Source organism: Lissotriton helveticus, chromosome 10, assembly GCF_964261635.1.
Source record: "Lissotriton helveticus chromosome 10, aLisHel1.1, whole genome shotgun sequence".
Classification (NCBI taxonomy): domain Eukaryota; kingdom Metazoa; phylum Chordata; class Amphibia; order Caudata; family Salamandridae; genus Lissotriton; species Lissotriton helveticus.
The window spans coordinates 978,896,002-978,914,588 of NC_136071.1; the positions used below are offsets into that span (position 1 = coordinate 978,896,002).

Below are 18,587 nucleotides of genomic sequence, written 5' to 3' on the forward strand. Positions count from 1 at the left end.
CTGATAATTGCAGTACTCATATGGATTGCGAACAGCTGGCATGGGGAGTGGGTTACCTGGCCCAAAATGCATAAGTGGTACAACATGAGATCTGTTCTCTTGGAGGAATGTTGTAAAAGTTGTGTTACTGCCTAACGCATGTTAATTTGAGAAAATGACAAATATTTGAAACAAATTAGCTAAATCTCCTGTAATCCAAATTCCCTGGAGATGGACCTGGAATGAAAAATTTTGTAAAGCATAAAATGACATTTATGCACTAAAAAGGAAATAAACAACACAATTGTAAGTTACACAGTGTCTTTATTGAGAGTCTGGAAGTAGCTTTAAGAGACAACCGCTTATCAGGCCCCTACTAAATGTTTCTCTGTAATAAATCAGCTTCAATATGAAACTGTTAAATATAAAAAAATGGCTTTGTACATGCTAAATATTCTCGATAACAGTGCAATATAACACAGCAATGCAAGTATAATATTATTAAGGGAAGAGGATAATTACATACCAACAATCGTGTGCCCTGAATGGAATTAATTGAAAAAAGGCTGTTTGCTGGTTACAACAGTACAGAGACTTCAGCTTGTGGATATGAAAATGAAATGTTTATACATGCAAACCTTTTAAAACAGACCTGCAGTATTTCTAGAAAATAATTACACATTTTAAAGAAGCACAGAAAAAGATGTTATGTTTTAAATGTGTTGAAAAATATAGGAGTGGGGGTTGATGCTAGGGATTTTAGGTGTTATGTCAGTATCTGGATTTCAATAAAAATGTACATGTCATCAATAAATTACATTTATACGCTAATGACTGACTAGGCAATAATGGCAAAAATAAAGCCTGCTTTCTCACACTGAACAATTATTTTTAAAAAAGCTATTGTGGATTAGCTATATCATTGATGTTGAGTCAAAAAGAAAATATTTAGGTTACATTTTTTCTGACAAACTTTTTTTACACAAGAGGAAAGCAAGAGCTTTGATCAGTAAACTAAACAATTTGAAAATCATGTAATCAATTTGAGGTTTTTAAGAAAGATATTTAAGTAATGTTACAGTTATGTATACCTTTTCCAATCTGTTTTGCTGTTGCGCCTGTCTGAAAGGAAGTTTCAAATGGAAATACCTTTACAAACACATTAACTAGGGTGTTTCCTTTACAGGAAATTCAAGAACCACAGTTTAATGACACTGTCCATTAAAGAGCAGTACCTTACAAGTGGACCCACAGAATATTTAAAATCTGTTTCAGTTTGGTAACATGCTAAAATATCAATTTATTTTTAAAAGAAAAGCCCCTTTTCACAGATGTATTCATAGCACTTAATGACATACCAGGTTTGATATGAGTTTCAAAGCTACTGCTAAAATTTGTTATTGTAACCTGCTCTTTTATTTTTGGTATCTAAAACTGGCAAGTATTTCTAGATTGTTCACAGAAGTTTAGTACACATGGTATAGTTCAGTTTTGTTTATACTGTTTATCTGTTTAACAAAGAAGGTGAACTGATCAGAAAGAGGTTTGACATTCATTGTATTTAGGATTTTCTCTACTGGGAAGCACATTGTATGCCGTCATTATGTAAAGTTGTTTTAGCACACATGTAATGTACTGTTATGTGTGTACATGAATATGTAAAATATGGAATACATTAAAAGTCCACAGAAGTATGAACAATAACAGAGAGGGCTGATGTTACACAGTCACCACAGGGTCTCACTTAATGCGTAAGCTATTAAGCATTAAGATATTATATTCTCCCCAGACAGACAATATCAATCACAACAGTGGAAAAGACCCAAGGTATTCTCCTTTAGGCTGCATTACATAATTATGCTAATTTACTCGTATTGTACTGTTTGAACATTACTTTCAACAAATGATTATCCCATGATATTTAGAAACTATAATTAAGATATGCTTTTCTGTTTTACTGAAAATACTTGTTCTGTTCATTAATTCTGCCAAATGCATAAAATGCCCATTGTGTTTTATCAATTTTTTTGGTTAAAGCAGCTTAGCTCATAATACATTTACACACTGACTGGCCACTGATAAGTGCCAACGCGCTCATTTCTTTTTTTTAAATAAATGTGCACTACATCTAAATGGACTGTAAAATTGCACAATGAAGACTTGTGCATCTAAAAACATTAAAATGTATTAAAAGGAAGCGTATTCCTAATGATAGATCTTGTTACTATTGAGTCTTATGAGGTAAAATAACTGGTGCAATATAACACTCGGTTTACTGCAATAAAACGTCCCAGAAAGGTCAATGTCAGAGGAAATGAAGGTGTTGAATGGCTGTTGATGTCAGTCCACCACAAATTTAGGTTAGTGAACTTGAGACAAAGGTGTCTATATACAGAAAACTGGACTAGGAATACGCTTCAAAACAGTCATAAATTATAAATATATATATATGATTTGTAGTTGTAACATTTTCTGACACAAATGCATATTTGTCGCTATAGAAACAGTTGAAACAAGAAAAAAAAACACAGCAGGTGCCATGCATTTTGGTAAATAATAGTATCCTTTTCACAGTTGAAGCTTTCTTCAGTCATTACACTTTTGTTGGCAGACTATTATTGGCTTCCTCATTCTTACTCAGACTCACAGCCCGAATTAGCAGTCTTCTTTTTCTTCTTTTTACTGTGCTTCTTGTGCTTCTTTTTTTTCCTCGCCTTATCCTTAAAAACAGGAATATTTCAATTTACTTAACAGAAAACTTTAGTCAAATTCAAATTTAAAATTCTTCATTTCGGTTCCAATTAAAACCATAAAAGATTCATCATAAATGATCACATACAGATGTGTAAAATATTCACATTCAAATTGGTTAAGTGGGATTAATACACCTGAGCTTTCAAATGGTGGCACTTGATCAAGGAAAGGAAGCTTAAAGAAAATAAATAATGTAAATGACCAAACTTCAATATAACAATTAAAATACATGGGACAATAAATACATTAAAAGCTAGGCCTTACTTATTTTGTAAAAATCATTTAAGTAAAATGCTTGAATCAAATGTCCCTTACATGGCAGTAACTTAGGCATCCATCATACAATCCTTTCAGTGCAATTCCTTGTCATAGGTCTTTCAAAAGGTAAGATTACTTTTTAGTGCAATAGTAAAACCACAAGGCTTACCTGTTAACACCATGTAATTATAAAGTGCCTGTGCATAGCTTACTTAAACCATAGTCTTGAGTACACATATTCCTAAATCATTAAAACTTCAACCCAGTTTTAGCGCTTATGCAATTCACATTAAAGAAGTATCTTCTGACACTAAAAACTATTTTATTAGATATATCTGTTTTCAATATTTTTTCCGCCTCCAGGCAAGACCTAGTACTCAAGTTTCTACAAATGGATTTAATCCATTTCTTCCTGCGTTTGTCATAAGCGGAACAAAATAATAATACATGTAAGTCCTTTTCCTTAGTCTCAGTTTGACATAATACACAGCACTCATTGTTATTTTCCTCCTGATTGCTAACCCATTTCGATGTGTTCACATCAATTTGCAACACACCATATCTAAATTTCATATATAATGATTTTGCTAACTGTGGGCGCACTTCGTCCCGAAAAGGCTCAAAACTTGCTATTTGTTTGAAAAAAAAGGTACTTAGTAGTGAATATGCTACTTACCAGTATGCATCTGTTCTTGGCATGTAGGGCTGCTGACATTCATATCTATAGCATAGATCGCCGCCTAGTGTTGGGTCCGGATGATTGCACATTGTTGTCCTGGAAGAGTCTTCGAAGTATCACGAGATAGGTGGCTCCTCCCCTGGACTACAGTGCGCATGGGCATCGACTCCATCCCCAGATAGTTTTTAGCCATTGTGGCGAAGATGGAGTGTAACAGTGTAAGCGATGACCATGCTAAGAGTAAGTGTAAATTCTGCAGCCGCTACAGGCGCCGGGAGGAGGGCGGGCGATATGAATGTCAGCAGCCCTACATGCCAAGAACAGATGCATACTGGTAAGTAGCATATTCAGTTCGAGGCATGTGGGCTGCTGAATTCATATCTATAGCATAGAATATATAGCAGTCCCTCCATTATCGGCGGCCGCCTGTGCCAGCTGCAGACGTTTGAAAAAGTGTTTTTAGAACAGCCTGCCCTACAGCTGCTTGCTGCTTGGAGTGCACATCTACACAGTAGTGTTTAGTAAATGTGTGTGGGGTAGACCATGTGGCTGCTCTACAAATGTCTTCCAAAGGGATATTACCAAGGAAAGCCATGGAGGCCCCCAACTTGCGGGTGGAGTGGGCTCTGTGGGGGACCGTTAAAGTGCGCTTAGCTTTTTGATAGCAAATTTGAATACACTTAACGATCCACCTGGCTATACCTGCTTTGGAAATGGGGTTGCCTTTGTGTTGGGCAGAAAAGGCAACAAAGAGTTGTTTCGTCTTCCTAAAATCTTTGGTCCTATCGATGTAGTACATCAAAGCTCGTTTGACGTCAAGAGTGTGGAGCATTCTTTCGGCCACTGTCTCTGGGTTTTGAAAGAACACAGGCAGTTCAATAGTCTGATTGACATGGAACTGTGAAACCACCTTAGGAAGAAATTTAGGGTTAGTGCGCAGCACCACCCTGTTTGAGTGAATCTGTATAAATGGCTCTTGTACGGTGAGCGCCTGGAGCTCACTAACACGTCGCAGTGACGTAATGGCTATAAGGAAAGCCACTTTCCATGTTAAGAACTGGATCTCGCATGAATGTAGAGGCTCAAAAGGTGGACCCAGCAGTCTGGTGAGGACCACATTAAGGTTCCATACAGGAGCTGGCGGTGTTCTGGGAGGAATGACCCGTTTCAGTCCTTCTAGAAAGGCTTTAATGGCAGGCACTCTGAAAACTGAGAGATGCTGCCTGTTCTGGAGATAAGCCGCTATGGTGGATAAGTGTATCCGAATGGAAGCATATGCCAGATTGCATTTGTAAAGATGTAACAAATAACAAATGATGTTGTGAGTAGATGCATCTAGCGGGTTGATGTTGTGTTCTGCACAGTAAATGACAAACCGCTTCCATTTTGCTGCATAGCATGCTCTGGTGGTGGGCTTTCTTGCCTCCCGTATGATATCCATGCAGTCAGGAGGCAAGTTAAGGTAGCCAAATTCTAAGACCTCAGGAGCCAGATCGCCAGGTTGAGCTGTTGCGGATCTGGGTGCTGAATGTCGCCATGGCTCTGCGTCAAAAGTCTGGGTGTGAGGTGCAGCCTTTGATGCGGTACCACGGAGAGTTCTAGAAACGTGGTGTACCATGGTTGGCGTGCCCACGTTGGAGCAACCAGGATGAGTGTCATCGAGTGTTGCTTTAGCTTTCTTGCCACCAACGGTATGAGAGGTGCTGGGGGAAAAGCGTACGCAAATCTGCCTGACCAGTTCATCCATATCGCATTGCCCTGCGACTGTGGGTGAGGGAACCTGGCAGCAAAGCTTTGGCATTTTGTGTTTTCCCTTGTGGCGAACAGGTCTATCTCTGGATGACCCCACTGCTGGAAGTACGGGCGGAGTACTGATGGATGTATCTCCCACTCGTGCATTTGGTGGCTGTACCTGCTGAGCAGATCCGCCATCTGATTGTCCTTGCCCGGGAGGTGGTCCGCCATGAGGAAGATGTTCCTCTGAATGGCCCACTTCCACATGCTCTGAGCCAGATGAGACAACTGTGGAGAGTGTGTACCTCCCTGCTTTTGAATGTAGTACATGGCTGTCATGTTGTCCGTCCGGATCAACACGACTTTGTTGCACAGATGTACCTTGAATTCCGTCATCACCATGAAGATTGCCATCAGGTCCAGGTAGTTGATGTGCATCTTCTGTTGCTGCGTTGTCCATAGTCCCTGCACCGTGTAGTGGAGTACATGAGCTCCCCATCCCTGGAGAGATGCGTCTGTTGTCAGGACAATTTGTGGCACAGGCTCCTGGAACGGTCGGCCCTTGCAAAGGTTGTGTGGATTCCACCAATGCAGAGAGTTGTATGCCCGACCGGTCACCAACACTAGGTCTTGCAACTGTCCTTGAGCCTGATTCCACTGATGTGCTAAGCACTCCTGAAGCGGACGCATATGTAGTCTCGCATGCGGGACTATGAAAATGCAGGAGGCCATCATGCCTATCAACTGCATGAACACTCGTGCCGGAAGCGAGAGTTGCGGTCTGAACTTCTGGATCAGCGACTGAATGCTGTTGATCCTCACAGAATTTGGCTGAGCCGTGGCTGCCAGAGTATCTATTGTCGCGCCCAGGTACTGCCGCACATGGGCTGGCTGAAGGTGCGACTTCGGATAATTTAGTGAGAATCCCAGATTGTGAAGAAGGTGAATGGTGTGGGACATGTTGGCAGCGCACTGCTGGGACGACTTTGCTTGGACAAACCAGTCGTCCAGATAAGGGTAGACGTGAACATTCTGCCTCCTGAGGTGCGCAGCCACTGTCGCCAGGCATTTTGTGAAGACCCTGGGCGCTGTGGTCACTCCGAAAGGGAGGACCTTGAATTGATAATGCGGATTCTGAATGGTGAATCTGAGGTATTTTCTGTGTGACGGATGTAGTGGAATGTGAAAATATGCATCCTTGAGATCTAATGTTGCGAGGAAGTCTCCCTGATTGAGCAACGGAAGAACCTGCTGCAGCGTGAGCATGTGAAAGTGTTCTGAGAGAATGTACTGGTTTAAGGGTCTGAGATCCAGTATGGGTCTGAGGGACCCGTCCTTTTTCGGGATCAGGAAGTACAGGGAGTACACTCCGGAGCCTCTGTCCTCCACCGGCACGATCTCTATTGCCCCTTTTTGCAGCATGACAAGCACCTCCTGCTGCAATAAGTGCAAATGCTCTGTTGACATAGGACGGTGCCTTGGTGGGATGTTGGGTGGAGTGGACGTTAACTCCAGACAATAACCGTACTGGATAAGTTTTCTGACCCACCTGTCTGTGGTGATGGATTTCCAGACTGGCAGGAACTGTTGGGAGTCTCCCCCCGACAGGTGTTGTATGGTCGGGGGGGCAGTGACAAGGCGTCACTGTTTGTTGGTGGCGGAGGATCGGGAGTTGTTGTTTCCACGACCTCTGCCCTTGGTGCTGTTGCCACGATAGCCGCCTCTACTCTGCTTGTTGTAAGAGGTCTGCGCCCCACCTCTATTGTACTGTGTTAGCTGGGACATCTGGCCTCTGGAAACACCTCTATTGCTTGAGCGACGAAAAGTACAACCCCATAACTGCTGGGACTGGAGAGCCCCCATGGACTTTGCAGTCTCGGTATCTTTCTTTATTTTTTCCAGGGTGGTATCCACCTCAGGTCCAAATAAGCGATCAGGGTTTACAGGCTGATTGAGGATGGTGGTCTGTATCTCTGGTTTGAACCCGGAGATTCGGAGCCAGGCCTGACGTCGGAACATCACACTCGTGTTAATGGCTCTGGCCGCGGTGTCCGCTGCGTCCAGTGCACATTTAATAGAAGCATTTGAGATGAGCTTCCCTTCCTGAATGAGCATCTCCGCTGCCTCTTTATACTGATCTGGCAAGTGTTGTAACAGGGTCTCTAGTGTATCGTAGTGTGCCCTGTCATATCTGGCCAAGAGTGCCTGAGTGTTTGAAATACGCCAGATATTGGCCGCTTGAGCCGCCACCCTCTTCCCTGATGCTTCTAGCACTTTAGATTCCTTGTCAGGGGGAGGAGCATCACCAGTGGTTTGTGAATTTGCCCTCTTGCGGGCATTAGAAACAACCAGAGAGTCCAACAAAGGTATCAAACAGGAAGTCCACTTCAACAGGGTCAGCATGCAGCTGGACGTCGTGATTTTTAGCCGCCCTCTCAATTAGAGCATTAAATGCTGCAGAATCCTCAGTAGGAGAGGTTTTGACATTGTACACCTGAGTGTCCGGGGCAGTTTGCTGATCCCCTGGGTCCCCTGCATCTGCCCATGAGTCCTGGTGATCCTCAGGATCAGTGTCGGCAGGGAAGTTGTACTCCTCATCGTCCCCTTCCCCAGCCTCCACATCTGAATAAGTGGGTGAGGGTGGAGCAATGGTTCGAGGCCGTGGATTAATCGGCTCAACCAGAACTGGGGAATCTGTAGAAGGCTTCTTGCGCTTCAAAGGAATCGTGTTGGACTCCATAGGCTGTGCCGGCGTGATCTTTCTCTTGTAGAGGGTAAGTTTACCGGTGTCGGCGTCGATAAAGTGTTCTGACTGCTCCTCCATCAGGGGTTGTCGATGCTTCGAGCTCACAAGTGGCTGAGGAGGCTTTGACCCTGTAGACACCTTCATGGGCGCGTCATCGACCTGTTCCTGATGCGTTGCAATGAGTCCGACACCTGCTTTGTGAAGGATGCGGACGGTTTCGACGACCCGACAGATGTTCTCGGTCCACCAGCATGTGCAGACTCGAGCGCCGAACCCTTGGCTTTCTCCGGCCGATGTGCAGGATCAGCCCCTTTTGGTGCGCCGTGTCCTCCTTCCGTGACGACGGCCTTTGGCGCCGACGGTGTCGGGTCGGCGGCCTTGACAATTGGTTTTGGTGCTCCAGTCTTCGGCTCGACGGCCTTGATCGATTTGGGCTCGACGCCCTTGAGCGACTTCGGCTCGATGCCCTTGAGCGACTTCACCGGATCGACAACCTTCTTCGGCTTCGGCTGCCCCGACGTGTCGGAAGACGAGAAGGCGACCAGAGCGACAAACGTCTTCTGTTTCGACGGCGTCTCTATCACTTTCGTTGTCGTCGACACCAAAGCGTTCACTTTCGGTTTCGGTTTGACCAATGGCGGCTCCGTCGAAGTGTCCGTAGCCGGGCCCGTAGGCGAGGCCGTGGATCCAGTTGTAAGATCTTGGGTAAGGCCAAGTGGCGATCCTTCGACCTGAGCCTTAGTGATTGTTCGAACGGGGCATAGCTCTTCGCCTGAGCTATCTTCCGTGGCCCCATAGGCCTCATTGTCGTCTCCTACCTCGTCGACGACTTCTTCTGTATCGAGCACTTCGACGTCTGCGTCGTAGTTGTAGTCGATCTCCTCCGCTGGAGTTGAAATCGGCTCTCGATCTTCTTGCTCGTCTGCTTCTTCCCCTTCGAAAATGTCCACCGGTGCTGGGGCCGTCTGCTGGGCCTCCTGGCGCGCCGAAGTCGAATCGTCTTCTTGGAGCGAAAACGGGAACAAGCCATACAGTTGGCTTCATCGTGATCCGGCGTCAGGCACTTGTTGCACACCGGGTCGACGTCGATGTGGGGATACTTTGAGTTGCACACGGGACATCTCTTGAACGGGCTCCGTTCCATGATGTGTCGTCGAAAGTCTGGTTGCGTTGACTGGGCCTCGAGCACCGAAGAGCCACGCGACTCCTCTGGATGTCCGACTCGGGAACTGAGCCGGAACAGAGCTGGGCACCGAACGCAAGACAATACCGACGCTATAGGAAAAGGCCTTTGGGCCTTAAGGAAAGTTTATATCGATTCCGAACTGGAGATATCGAATATGCATCCGAACCCAATGGCGGAAAAAAACAATCTGGGGATGGAGTCGATGCCCATGCGCACTGTAGTCCAGGGGAGGAGCCACCTATCTCGTGATACTTCGAAGACTCTTCCAGGACAACAATGTGCAATCATCCGGACCCAACACTAGGCGGCGATCTATGCTATAGATATGAATTCAGCAGCCCACATGCCGCGAACTCAATGTACCAGTGGCCGAATTATGTAGCACAATATTTTGAATATAAGCCCAGAAAATAGATTTTAACATTTCCTGTAGAATAATGTCAACTGAGTCGGTTTATCCACAAAATGTATTAGTCCTAATTTTCCAAACCAGGAAGAAACATGCTTAAGCCACGGTCAATTCTTAAGATCTCCGCTAGGCCATCTTTGTAGTAGGCAAGTTCTATTGTAGACCAGAGTCGCACCCAGAATAGTAAAGGTCTTAATACAGCATGGTGGTCTATACGTTTGACCATTAGGTCCTTGACAATAGGGATTAAAGGTGTTCGTACTGGTAGGCATAGCAATTTTCTAAAACATTTATTTTCTCCTAACTATAAAGTTTTTTTTACAAAAAGCCCCCCAAATTTCAGCCCCACAAAGGGAGGCAAAGTTTGCTCTATGCTTAAATACCTTAAAACTTTAGTCTGCTGATGTATTTTGACAGGCACTACTCTTTCAGTTTGCCCAGAAGTTTGTTATATTGTTACCTTGTTGCAAGTATGTTTCGGCAGGCAAAGTAGGCTTTTATTTTGATTATCAAATTGTAACATTTCTTTTACAGATACAGTCAAAAACATTACTGTAGATTTAGTTATAGACAGAATGTCTAGCCATATGACCTACATGCAAATGAAGACACTGGATCAGATTTTTTGGCTAGGCCATAACTGATTTCAAATTAGTTTTGAAGGCACTTTCTAAATCACCTAAGCAGCAACGTTTCAGGAAAAAAACAAGCAATGGGACAGTGGCTGGAGTAAATAAAATTACTGTGAATGTGAAAGGTGTTGACAATTTTCATAGTTCATGGTCGGATTAGTTCTGTGGAGCAGAGATCGGTCTCATTTAGGCCATTTAGCCCTATTCAATTGGAGGACATATCCCTCCGCTACCCCCTAAAAGTGATCTTCAGTTTCAATAGCTTGACTTCCAGACAAGGTGCTCTCAAGTTCCAGCCAAACAAATGTCAACCGTTCAACCCCAACTTCAGCTGCAAAACTGTTATTTAGCCCTGCACTACAAGATCCACAAGCCCTTCCTGGAGAATTCAAGGACGTGGGGCTGAGCATCAAGACAGGCCTTTCAGAGCCACGATCTTTCAGAGTCCACAATCTTGGCTCTAGTACTCTTTAACTTCAGGCATATGCCTTGGTGAGGCAACATATTCAAGCCAATTATGAGCTGTTTTGAAACACTGGCAACCCGTACATCATGCTTTAGGTGACAACAGACTTAGAAAATGGATATTCATTCCGAATAAAGACATCCTGAAACTTTTCAGCAAAACGTATTCTTTAAGGCTCCACCAACATTTTAGTCTATGCGAGAAGATGGTTACTAGTTGAGTGAGATGGCGGTGATTGGACGAGAGATAACAAACCCCTTGTTTATGTTGGGGGGGGGTGGGTAAATCAAACATACGCTGGTTTACATTGCAAAGAAGGTGGTCAGCAATTAAATACTCCACTGAAACATGCGTTGACTGCCTGCTGAGTCACCTAGCTCTTCTGCAAAAACTGTACACGAAAAAATAGTGATCTCCTGGTTGGGTAGATAAGAAAATCCTGCAGGCACATGACAGGTTGTTATGAGTACGTATGAGCATGTGTGAATGGTATGTATGGGAGGTTTCAGAGCAGAATGGGATTTGTAGTTACTGAGTACAGCTTTTATATTGTAAAATAAATGATAACTTATGGTCTCTGAAATGTAAATAATTGTAATGATGTTTTTACATTGAAAATTGTGAAAACAAGATAAAAATAATGAGAACCGAAATAAATGTATCAATAATACTGTTGTATCAGTAATTATTTTTTAGATTAAATTCAAGCAAGAAGCAATACAGGTTAAGCAGGAATGTTTGTTGTCACTTGAGATGTTATTTCCTCCTTTCCCAACTTTGGAATATATTATTGGGGTACCCTTTATGCTGTGTGCTACTCTATTTATAAACATAAGCAAATGGGAGTCCAAGTAAGAGAAGATAAAACCTGTTATGTGCATGCAGCTATGACCTGCATCTGACAGAACAGACGCTGGTTAGAAGCTTGCTGTGGTATCCTATTTACCTGTTCCTAGGGGACTGGATGCCATCGGTTCTAGAATGTTGGGGTGCAGGATCAGTTATCGTTAGTGGAGCTGGCCTGCGGTTGTACTTGCATGATCTTCTACAATAGGCCGGATTCTGGACTTAATCTGCATCTATGGTTCTTACAATTTGGTGACGAACTTGGGATATTGAACCACACGAATCCCCTACGAGTGAACAGGCAGAGAGAGGGGAGTTGGAACGAGTTTATTTTTGTCCTCGTCCTGCAAATCTGAATACCAGAAGAAACCAGAAGGAAACTTACTTACCGACCATAACTCGGATTCTCTACGGCAACCAGAGGTTAAGATTCCTTATTTTATGGGAATTTCGGTGGATCTCAAGGTACGGAGCCATTGGGGTTGTGTGTGACCATTGGTGTGCTCAAGGCTGCCTGCACAAGTCGTGGCTGTTTAACTCGAGCGCTCAAGACATCCTGCGCAAGTCAAAACAGATGCGCGCTTCAGTAGTGTGACCCCTGAACTCACAACGTGATGTCAGCGTGTATCTACGTGACATGCTGCCATCTTGGGGAAGATGCTCACCTTATCGGATCGGCAGTCAATATCAAGTATTACGGTGATGCGCACACTAGTTAACATTTGTGCTCACCAGTAATCTATATTTGAAATCACAGTGACGCGCACACCAGGGAATATTGTACTCGTTATACCAGAAGTAATTAATACACAGTTACGTGCAAGCCACGATAATTGTCGCGCACACCAGGGAATATTGTGCTTCTTATACCGGAAGTAATTAATACACAGTGACATGCACACCACGATAATTGTTGTACAATGCAGAAAGAATTACATTTTTTTCTGCTCACTTCACGAAGCACACATCGGATTACTCCTTGTTTTGCATCATTATTAAGCATGCAGAGCTTGGGCATCTCCATTTGTTTTTAAAATCCTTTAAAGCAAGTAAGTACTATTTATATTTTTTGCGTGAATTTTAACATGAGTGCACATAACTTTGGACTCGCACCTCCTGTTCCATTTCTTGCCCATCCAGGAGAACCCATTTTAACGTGGCCAGAGTGGAAAGAATTTCTTGAATTACATTTTGGCATTAGATGAAGAAAGTGAAGACGAATATTCACCTTCTAGGAAGAAAAAATTGCTTTTACATAACTTGGGTCCAGAAGGTTTGCGTGTGTATTATCAAATGGAAAACAAAGGCTAGAGCAAGCAGCACAAAGGTATTTAAGTTCTTGAAGACTTTTATCATCCCACTGTATATGTTGGTATAGACAGATACATCTTTTTCCAGAGGACACAAGAAGTCAATGAAAGTGTAGAAGATTACGTTGCTGCATTAAAAAAGTTGGCTGTCACATGCAAATTCAGAAATCTCCATGATGATTTTATCAGAGACCAATTAGTCATACATTTATTTAATTCTGGTATCCAAGATAAACTATGGGTGGTTGGTGAAGCACCTTTAGCAGAAGTCACTGCCTTAATAAACAAGCATTTGCAATGCAATTGGTCTCGCATTTGAAAGTTTCAGTTATTGGCATTGTAAATGATATTGTTTTTTATATATGTTTAGTTGTTTGTAGTGCAGTGGATGTATGTTTGTAGTGGAATTATGTGGTTTGAACTTGGATTGTTAGTTTCTGAATTGTGTGGGATTGAATTGTGTAGTGTATTTGTGTATTGTAAATATGTTGTATGGTGAATAGATAGGGGTGAAAGCTATATAATAGATTAAAAGTAAGAATGAGAGGGATACGTAGTTTGTGTATGAAGTGGTGAATGAAGCGCAGATAAAGTAGTATAACAGTGTGTGAGAAAGATAGATAGAAGGGGAGAGAATATTATTGTCGTATAAAGAAGCTGTGGTTGTGTATGTAGAACATAGAAAAATAAGAGGAGGCAAATGCGTGATTGTTGTTATTTTTTGAAAAGTTATGGTATTGAAAGTGTGCCAAAAGATATGAAGTGAATTAATATGATAAATGCTGGATTAGTGTAAGAAAGTGAGACAGTGGTATGAGAGAGAACGAGAGAGAGTGAGTTGTGGGACGTGACTTGGGGGGGAGGTGTGAGGTTGAGCTAAACCCTGGTGTTGGGATTATGACCCAGTGGCCAAAAAAGGCTACCAGGATGCCATCAAGACCTATCATAGGGCCATACACTCCGCAGGGGAGACCTATTTTACTAAGGAAATCAAGTCCAGCAAGTACCCTGCCAAGTGTATTTTTAAAATTCTTAATCTTAAAAGTAGGAAAGATTCCGCTACTTTTGTAATTACATCTGAGCAGCAGTGTGCGGACCTGGCTGTCTTTTTGTGGATAAGGTGGAAGTGATTTATAAGTCCTTTCCTGGGGCCACCAAAGGTTTCTCTGGTGCACATTCCCCTCCCCCCTATGCATACCCTGGCAGCCATTCCCCCAATCTCACAGGATGAGTTTCTCCTGTTAAGTAAGAAAGTCAAATCGGGCTCTCCTACGGATCCTATGAAACCTGCTCAGTTTAGGGAATCCCTACCTGTGCTTCTTGCACCACTGTGTCAGATGATTAACATCTCGCTTACCACAGCAGTTGTTCCTAGGATATGGAAGCATGCTAGGGTATTTCCTATACTTAAGAAACCCTTGCTGGATCCAGCAAAATTGGAGAATTTCCGTCCCATATCGTTATTGCCATGTGTAGCTAAAATAGCTGAGGCACACGTTAATAACACCCTTACATCCTTTTTGAATAACACCAGCTTCTTAGATTTGTCCCAGAATGGATCCCGCCCTGGTCACAGCACGGAAACTGCTCTCCTAGCAGTGACCGAACATCTGCGGACCATTCTGGATGGAGGGCACACCGCAGCGCTATTACTTGATCTTAGTGCCGCATTTGACACGGTCTCCCACCGGATCCTTCTAGATTGTCTGGTAGAGGCCGGGGTCGTAGGTCGAGCCTTGAAATACGTTTAGATCATTTTTGTCAGATAGAACGTTCCAGGTATCTGCTCCTCCCTTTCTCTCTCGCGCCCAGGCCATCGGGCAGGGTGTCCCTCAGGGCTCTGCCCTCAGTCCTATACTTTTCAATCTGTACGTCCAACCCTTAGCCACGGTGGCCAGGGACAATGGCCTTACCATGGTCTCATATGCTGATGATACGCAGTTGGTGGTGGCCCTCTCCGACGACCCTACGCAGGGCGCTGCCAAATTTCAGAATGGCTTAACGGCGGTCGCGGAGTGGATGACCACCAACTGCCTTCAGCTCAACGCCAATAAGCCTGAGGTGTTGTTGGTGGGGTGAGATCAGGGACTATGGAGCGAGCATTGGTGGCCTAAGACCTTGGGCTGCGCTCCCACCCCCAAGTTGGCAGAAAAAAATCTCAGCTTTCAGGAGCACACCAAGAAATTAGCTGGGACCTGCTTTGGCCTACTCCGAAGGTTGAGACCCTTGTTGGGGTTCTTTGATCCATCTACCCGCCAGACGATAGTGCAGGCGGCCATCCTGTCTAGATTGGACTATGCTAATTTGCTTCTGTTAGGGGCAAATAAGGAAGAAATTACTTGTCTGCAGCGTGTTCAGAACGCAGCAGCTCGTGTCCTGCTGAGGCTTCCTAGAACCTGTTCTGCGACTAGGGTGATTTGTCGCCTTCATTGGCTGCCACTGACTAAAAGGATCGAATTTAAAACCCTGTGCCTGACTTTTAAAATCTTAACATTTTCTTCCCCTGAGATCCTGTCCAATTTACTGCTACCCTACGTGCCCATGCGCCAACTATGATCACCTGAGCAATACCTAGCTATGTTATTTTGATAATTGTTATTTTTGATTTATAACGCGCTCAATCACCTGCAGGCCTCTAAGCGCTCGGTCCTCGAGTGAAGCGTCTTCGAGCTGGTCGATGTTCTTTTCGCTGTTTGGCGGCTAAATTGTGGAATTCCCTGCCTAGGCAGATCCGTTGTCTAGATAGCTTGATGTCTTTCCGTAAGGCAGCCAAGACCTTTCTTTTTCCCGTGGCTTAATCTCGTATTTCTTCATTGACACTGCTACTAGCGCCGGGACGCCTCTTTGCTGAGGCAGCTGTGCGCTGTATAAAAAGATTTAACATAACATAACGAGGATGTAAAGGTTCGGTCCACCTCAAGTGTCAAAAAACTCTGCTCATGATTGTTGACTTTGGCATGCCTTGGCATGTTTTAGGAGAAAGTTGTGTGTGCTGTAGTTAGTCCTATTCAGTTATGAGGGGAACAAATGAAAAATATTATTTTGGTAGTGGATTATTACATCAAGTAGACAGAAGAGGAAGTTAAAGAAGAGATCATGGATAGAAGCACTGAGAGACACTGAGAATTAATTCTGGTGTCCAAAGAAAGAAAAGAGACAAGTGAAATTAATGCAAAGTTTTCTGAACTACGTCATAGTGATGGATTTGAGAATTAGGTTCACTGCCAGCTTAGGCTGTTTTGCCTGACATTTACCTGATGGTATTATTCACAAGACTGATACTAAAATTTTAAAAACTGCATGTAATAATCACTAGTATTGGCCTGGGATTACATTTAATAGTAGTTCCTGTTTTGGTTAGATGGCAACTTAAATAAAGACAAAAGAGTACTGTTGGAACCCATATGGGAAAGTAAATGAAACGCACCTGCTGCTCGAAATGCTTTGCATTACATGTATGAAGTGAATGTAGTTAGGTGCCATGGTATGTGCACATAATTACAGCATGGTAAGCATCTGTAGATGCAATGCGCACAGATGAAATAACAGTAAAAAGAGAAAATGCAACTTATTTTAAAAGAAAGGTGTGGCGGTATGCTGGGTGAAATAAATAATTAAATACTGCTCAGTTGTATCTATTAGGTGAATGAATTGTTATGTTATCTGTGCGCATTGCATCTACATATGCATGCCATGCTGTAACTATGTGCACATTCCATGGCACCTAATTACATTTACTTCACGGTGGAATTCAAAGCTTTTAGAGCACTTTGTGAGTTTTATTTACTTTCCTGTTTGGGTTGCAACAGTACATCGCCTTCTTTTGCCCATTCTACACGCCCAACGGCCATATAGGTAGAACCAGTGTAATTTGTTGTTGCAGTACGCATGCATACGTTAAGCAAACAGGAAACGAGGCACCCACTAAGATAACATATTCCCGGTGGTCCGGACTGCTTTATTAACATACTGGTCATTGTAGAATTGTCATCCAAGTTTATGTATGTTTGCCTTTCCTAAGTGAAGAATTTAATTTGATGAAGCAGCACTACTATATAAACAGAGCATGACATGTACCCACAGCAGCAATTCACACTCAGAAACGAATTTAAAAAAAAACTAAACTGTACTGTGATGAAGCCACCAATAGGACAGCTCTAGTTTTGTTAGGATGAGTGTCACCTGTTGGGTGAACTCACCACTGATCCTCACCCTTAAGCTAGATCAACCTAATCAATAACTTTCTAACATAATTTACCTATATAGAAGAGTGTGAGCAAGCATGTAGGATCGCATTTTGACAAAAAATACGCTTGGGCACCAAAATACAAGTGGCGCATTACTGAATTAAATTGCTAAAAAAATAAATGGCCTTCATTTCCATATCAAGGTAGTTTTTACCTTTTAACCGCATGCGTGCAGCCGCGATTTCTGTGCTGTGCGGCTATTTACGAAAAGCCGCGTTACATGACGAGCTGAGCTCGCCATGAGCATGCGGGCGGCGCAACTCATGACGAGCTCAGCTCGTCATGCGCATGGAAGGGGTTAAAGACACCCTCTATGGTTGTTGGGCAAGGTATGGGAGAGTGCATGCATTTGTGGATGCTCCAGACAAGGTTTGTGGTAATATGGAAATCGACAGACCATACACAAGACTACAAACTGACAAAAAAACAGCCCACATACTGACCTGTCAGACCAGCCCTTCTGGCATTTCCACGTTACCTATAAGTCAGTCCGACCCTGTCAGCATGGATGGTGTTATAAGTATATTTTTTCACGGGCATCCTCCAAGGGCTTAGGGTGGCAATGCTAAGTATATAAGGTGGAACACTGCGAGATCGCCAGTTTCCCAATATAAAAGCCATGGGCTTCATGTGACCTTAAAAGTACTTCAACGGGCAAAAGGTATGTTACTAGAAATCAAAATCCTTTAAAGCAGTGCAGCGTCCCACATTGACTTCCTAGATGGGAGAGAAGAATGCGAGAAAGCACTGTATGCTTCAAATAAGTGTGCTACCGAAATCTCGGTTGTCATCTAACATTCCTAAAACCAAGCATGCAAACAGGTCCTGCTCCAAGCGAGGTGCTAGCTGTTGTGTAAATAAGAGTTTTTTTTATAACAGAGACAACCCAACCATACACAAACCATGCTCGGCGGAAAGGCATCAGGAAATGAATGTTGCCAAGCCCCATTGCTAACGTGTTGCTATAGATGCTGCTATCTAACTTAATGGGACCCTCTTATAAACCTTGATGACAAAGACACAATATAAGGCATGAAGATTTAAAAAGTTGACAGCTACCCAGCATACACAGACACCAACAAAACTATTGCATGGAGGATTGAGCCCGGCACATTATTGATCAAAAGATGCAAGCGGGTGCGAGTACAGGCTGAAATTCTAGGAAGGATGAGTGAAATAAGCAAATGCTAAAAGGATCGGGCAAAGTTTAATGTTACCAGGAAACCGTGGATTATTAAATAGTTATACATGTGGATTGGGATCATTAATTGACCTTTCTGTGCTGGACATTGGAGCAGCCTAGAAAGGATGGGTACGCTGCTGCCAAAGGAAGGCACGTTG

General features: G+C 43.4%; 1 protein-coding gene across 3 annotated transcripts in view; it reads right to left on the bottom strand.

Moving 5' to 3' along the window:
* Nucleotides 1-283: 283 nt before the first annotated feature.
* Nucleotides 284-18,587, bottom strand: part of FAM133B (family with sequence similarity 133 member B) — a 160,899-nt gene continuing 142,595 nt past the window's right edge. For all 3 annotated transcript variants that reach the window (XM_078663653.1, XM_078663655.1, XM_078663654.1), the window contains one exon: nt 284-2,699. In XM_078663653.1, coding sequence (XP_078519779.1) covers nt 2,613-2,699 — 87 coding nt within the window. In that variant the 3' untranslated portion in view covers nt 284-2,612. The remainder of the gene's footprint in view (nt 2,700-18,587) is intronic.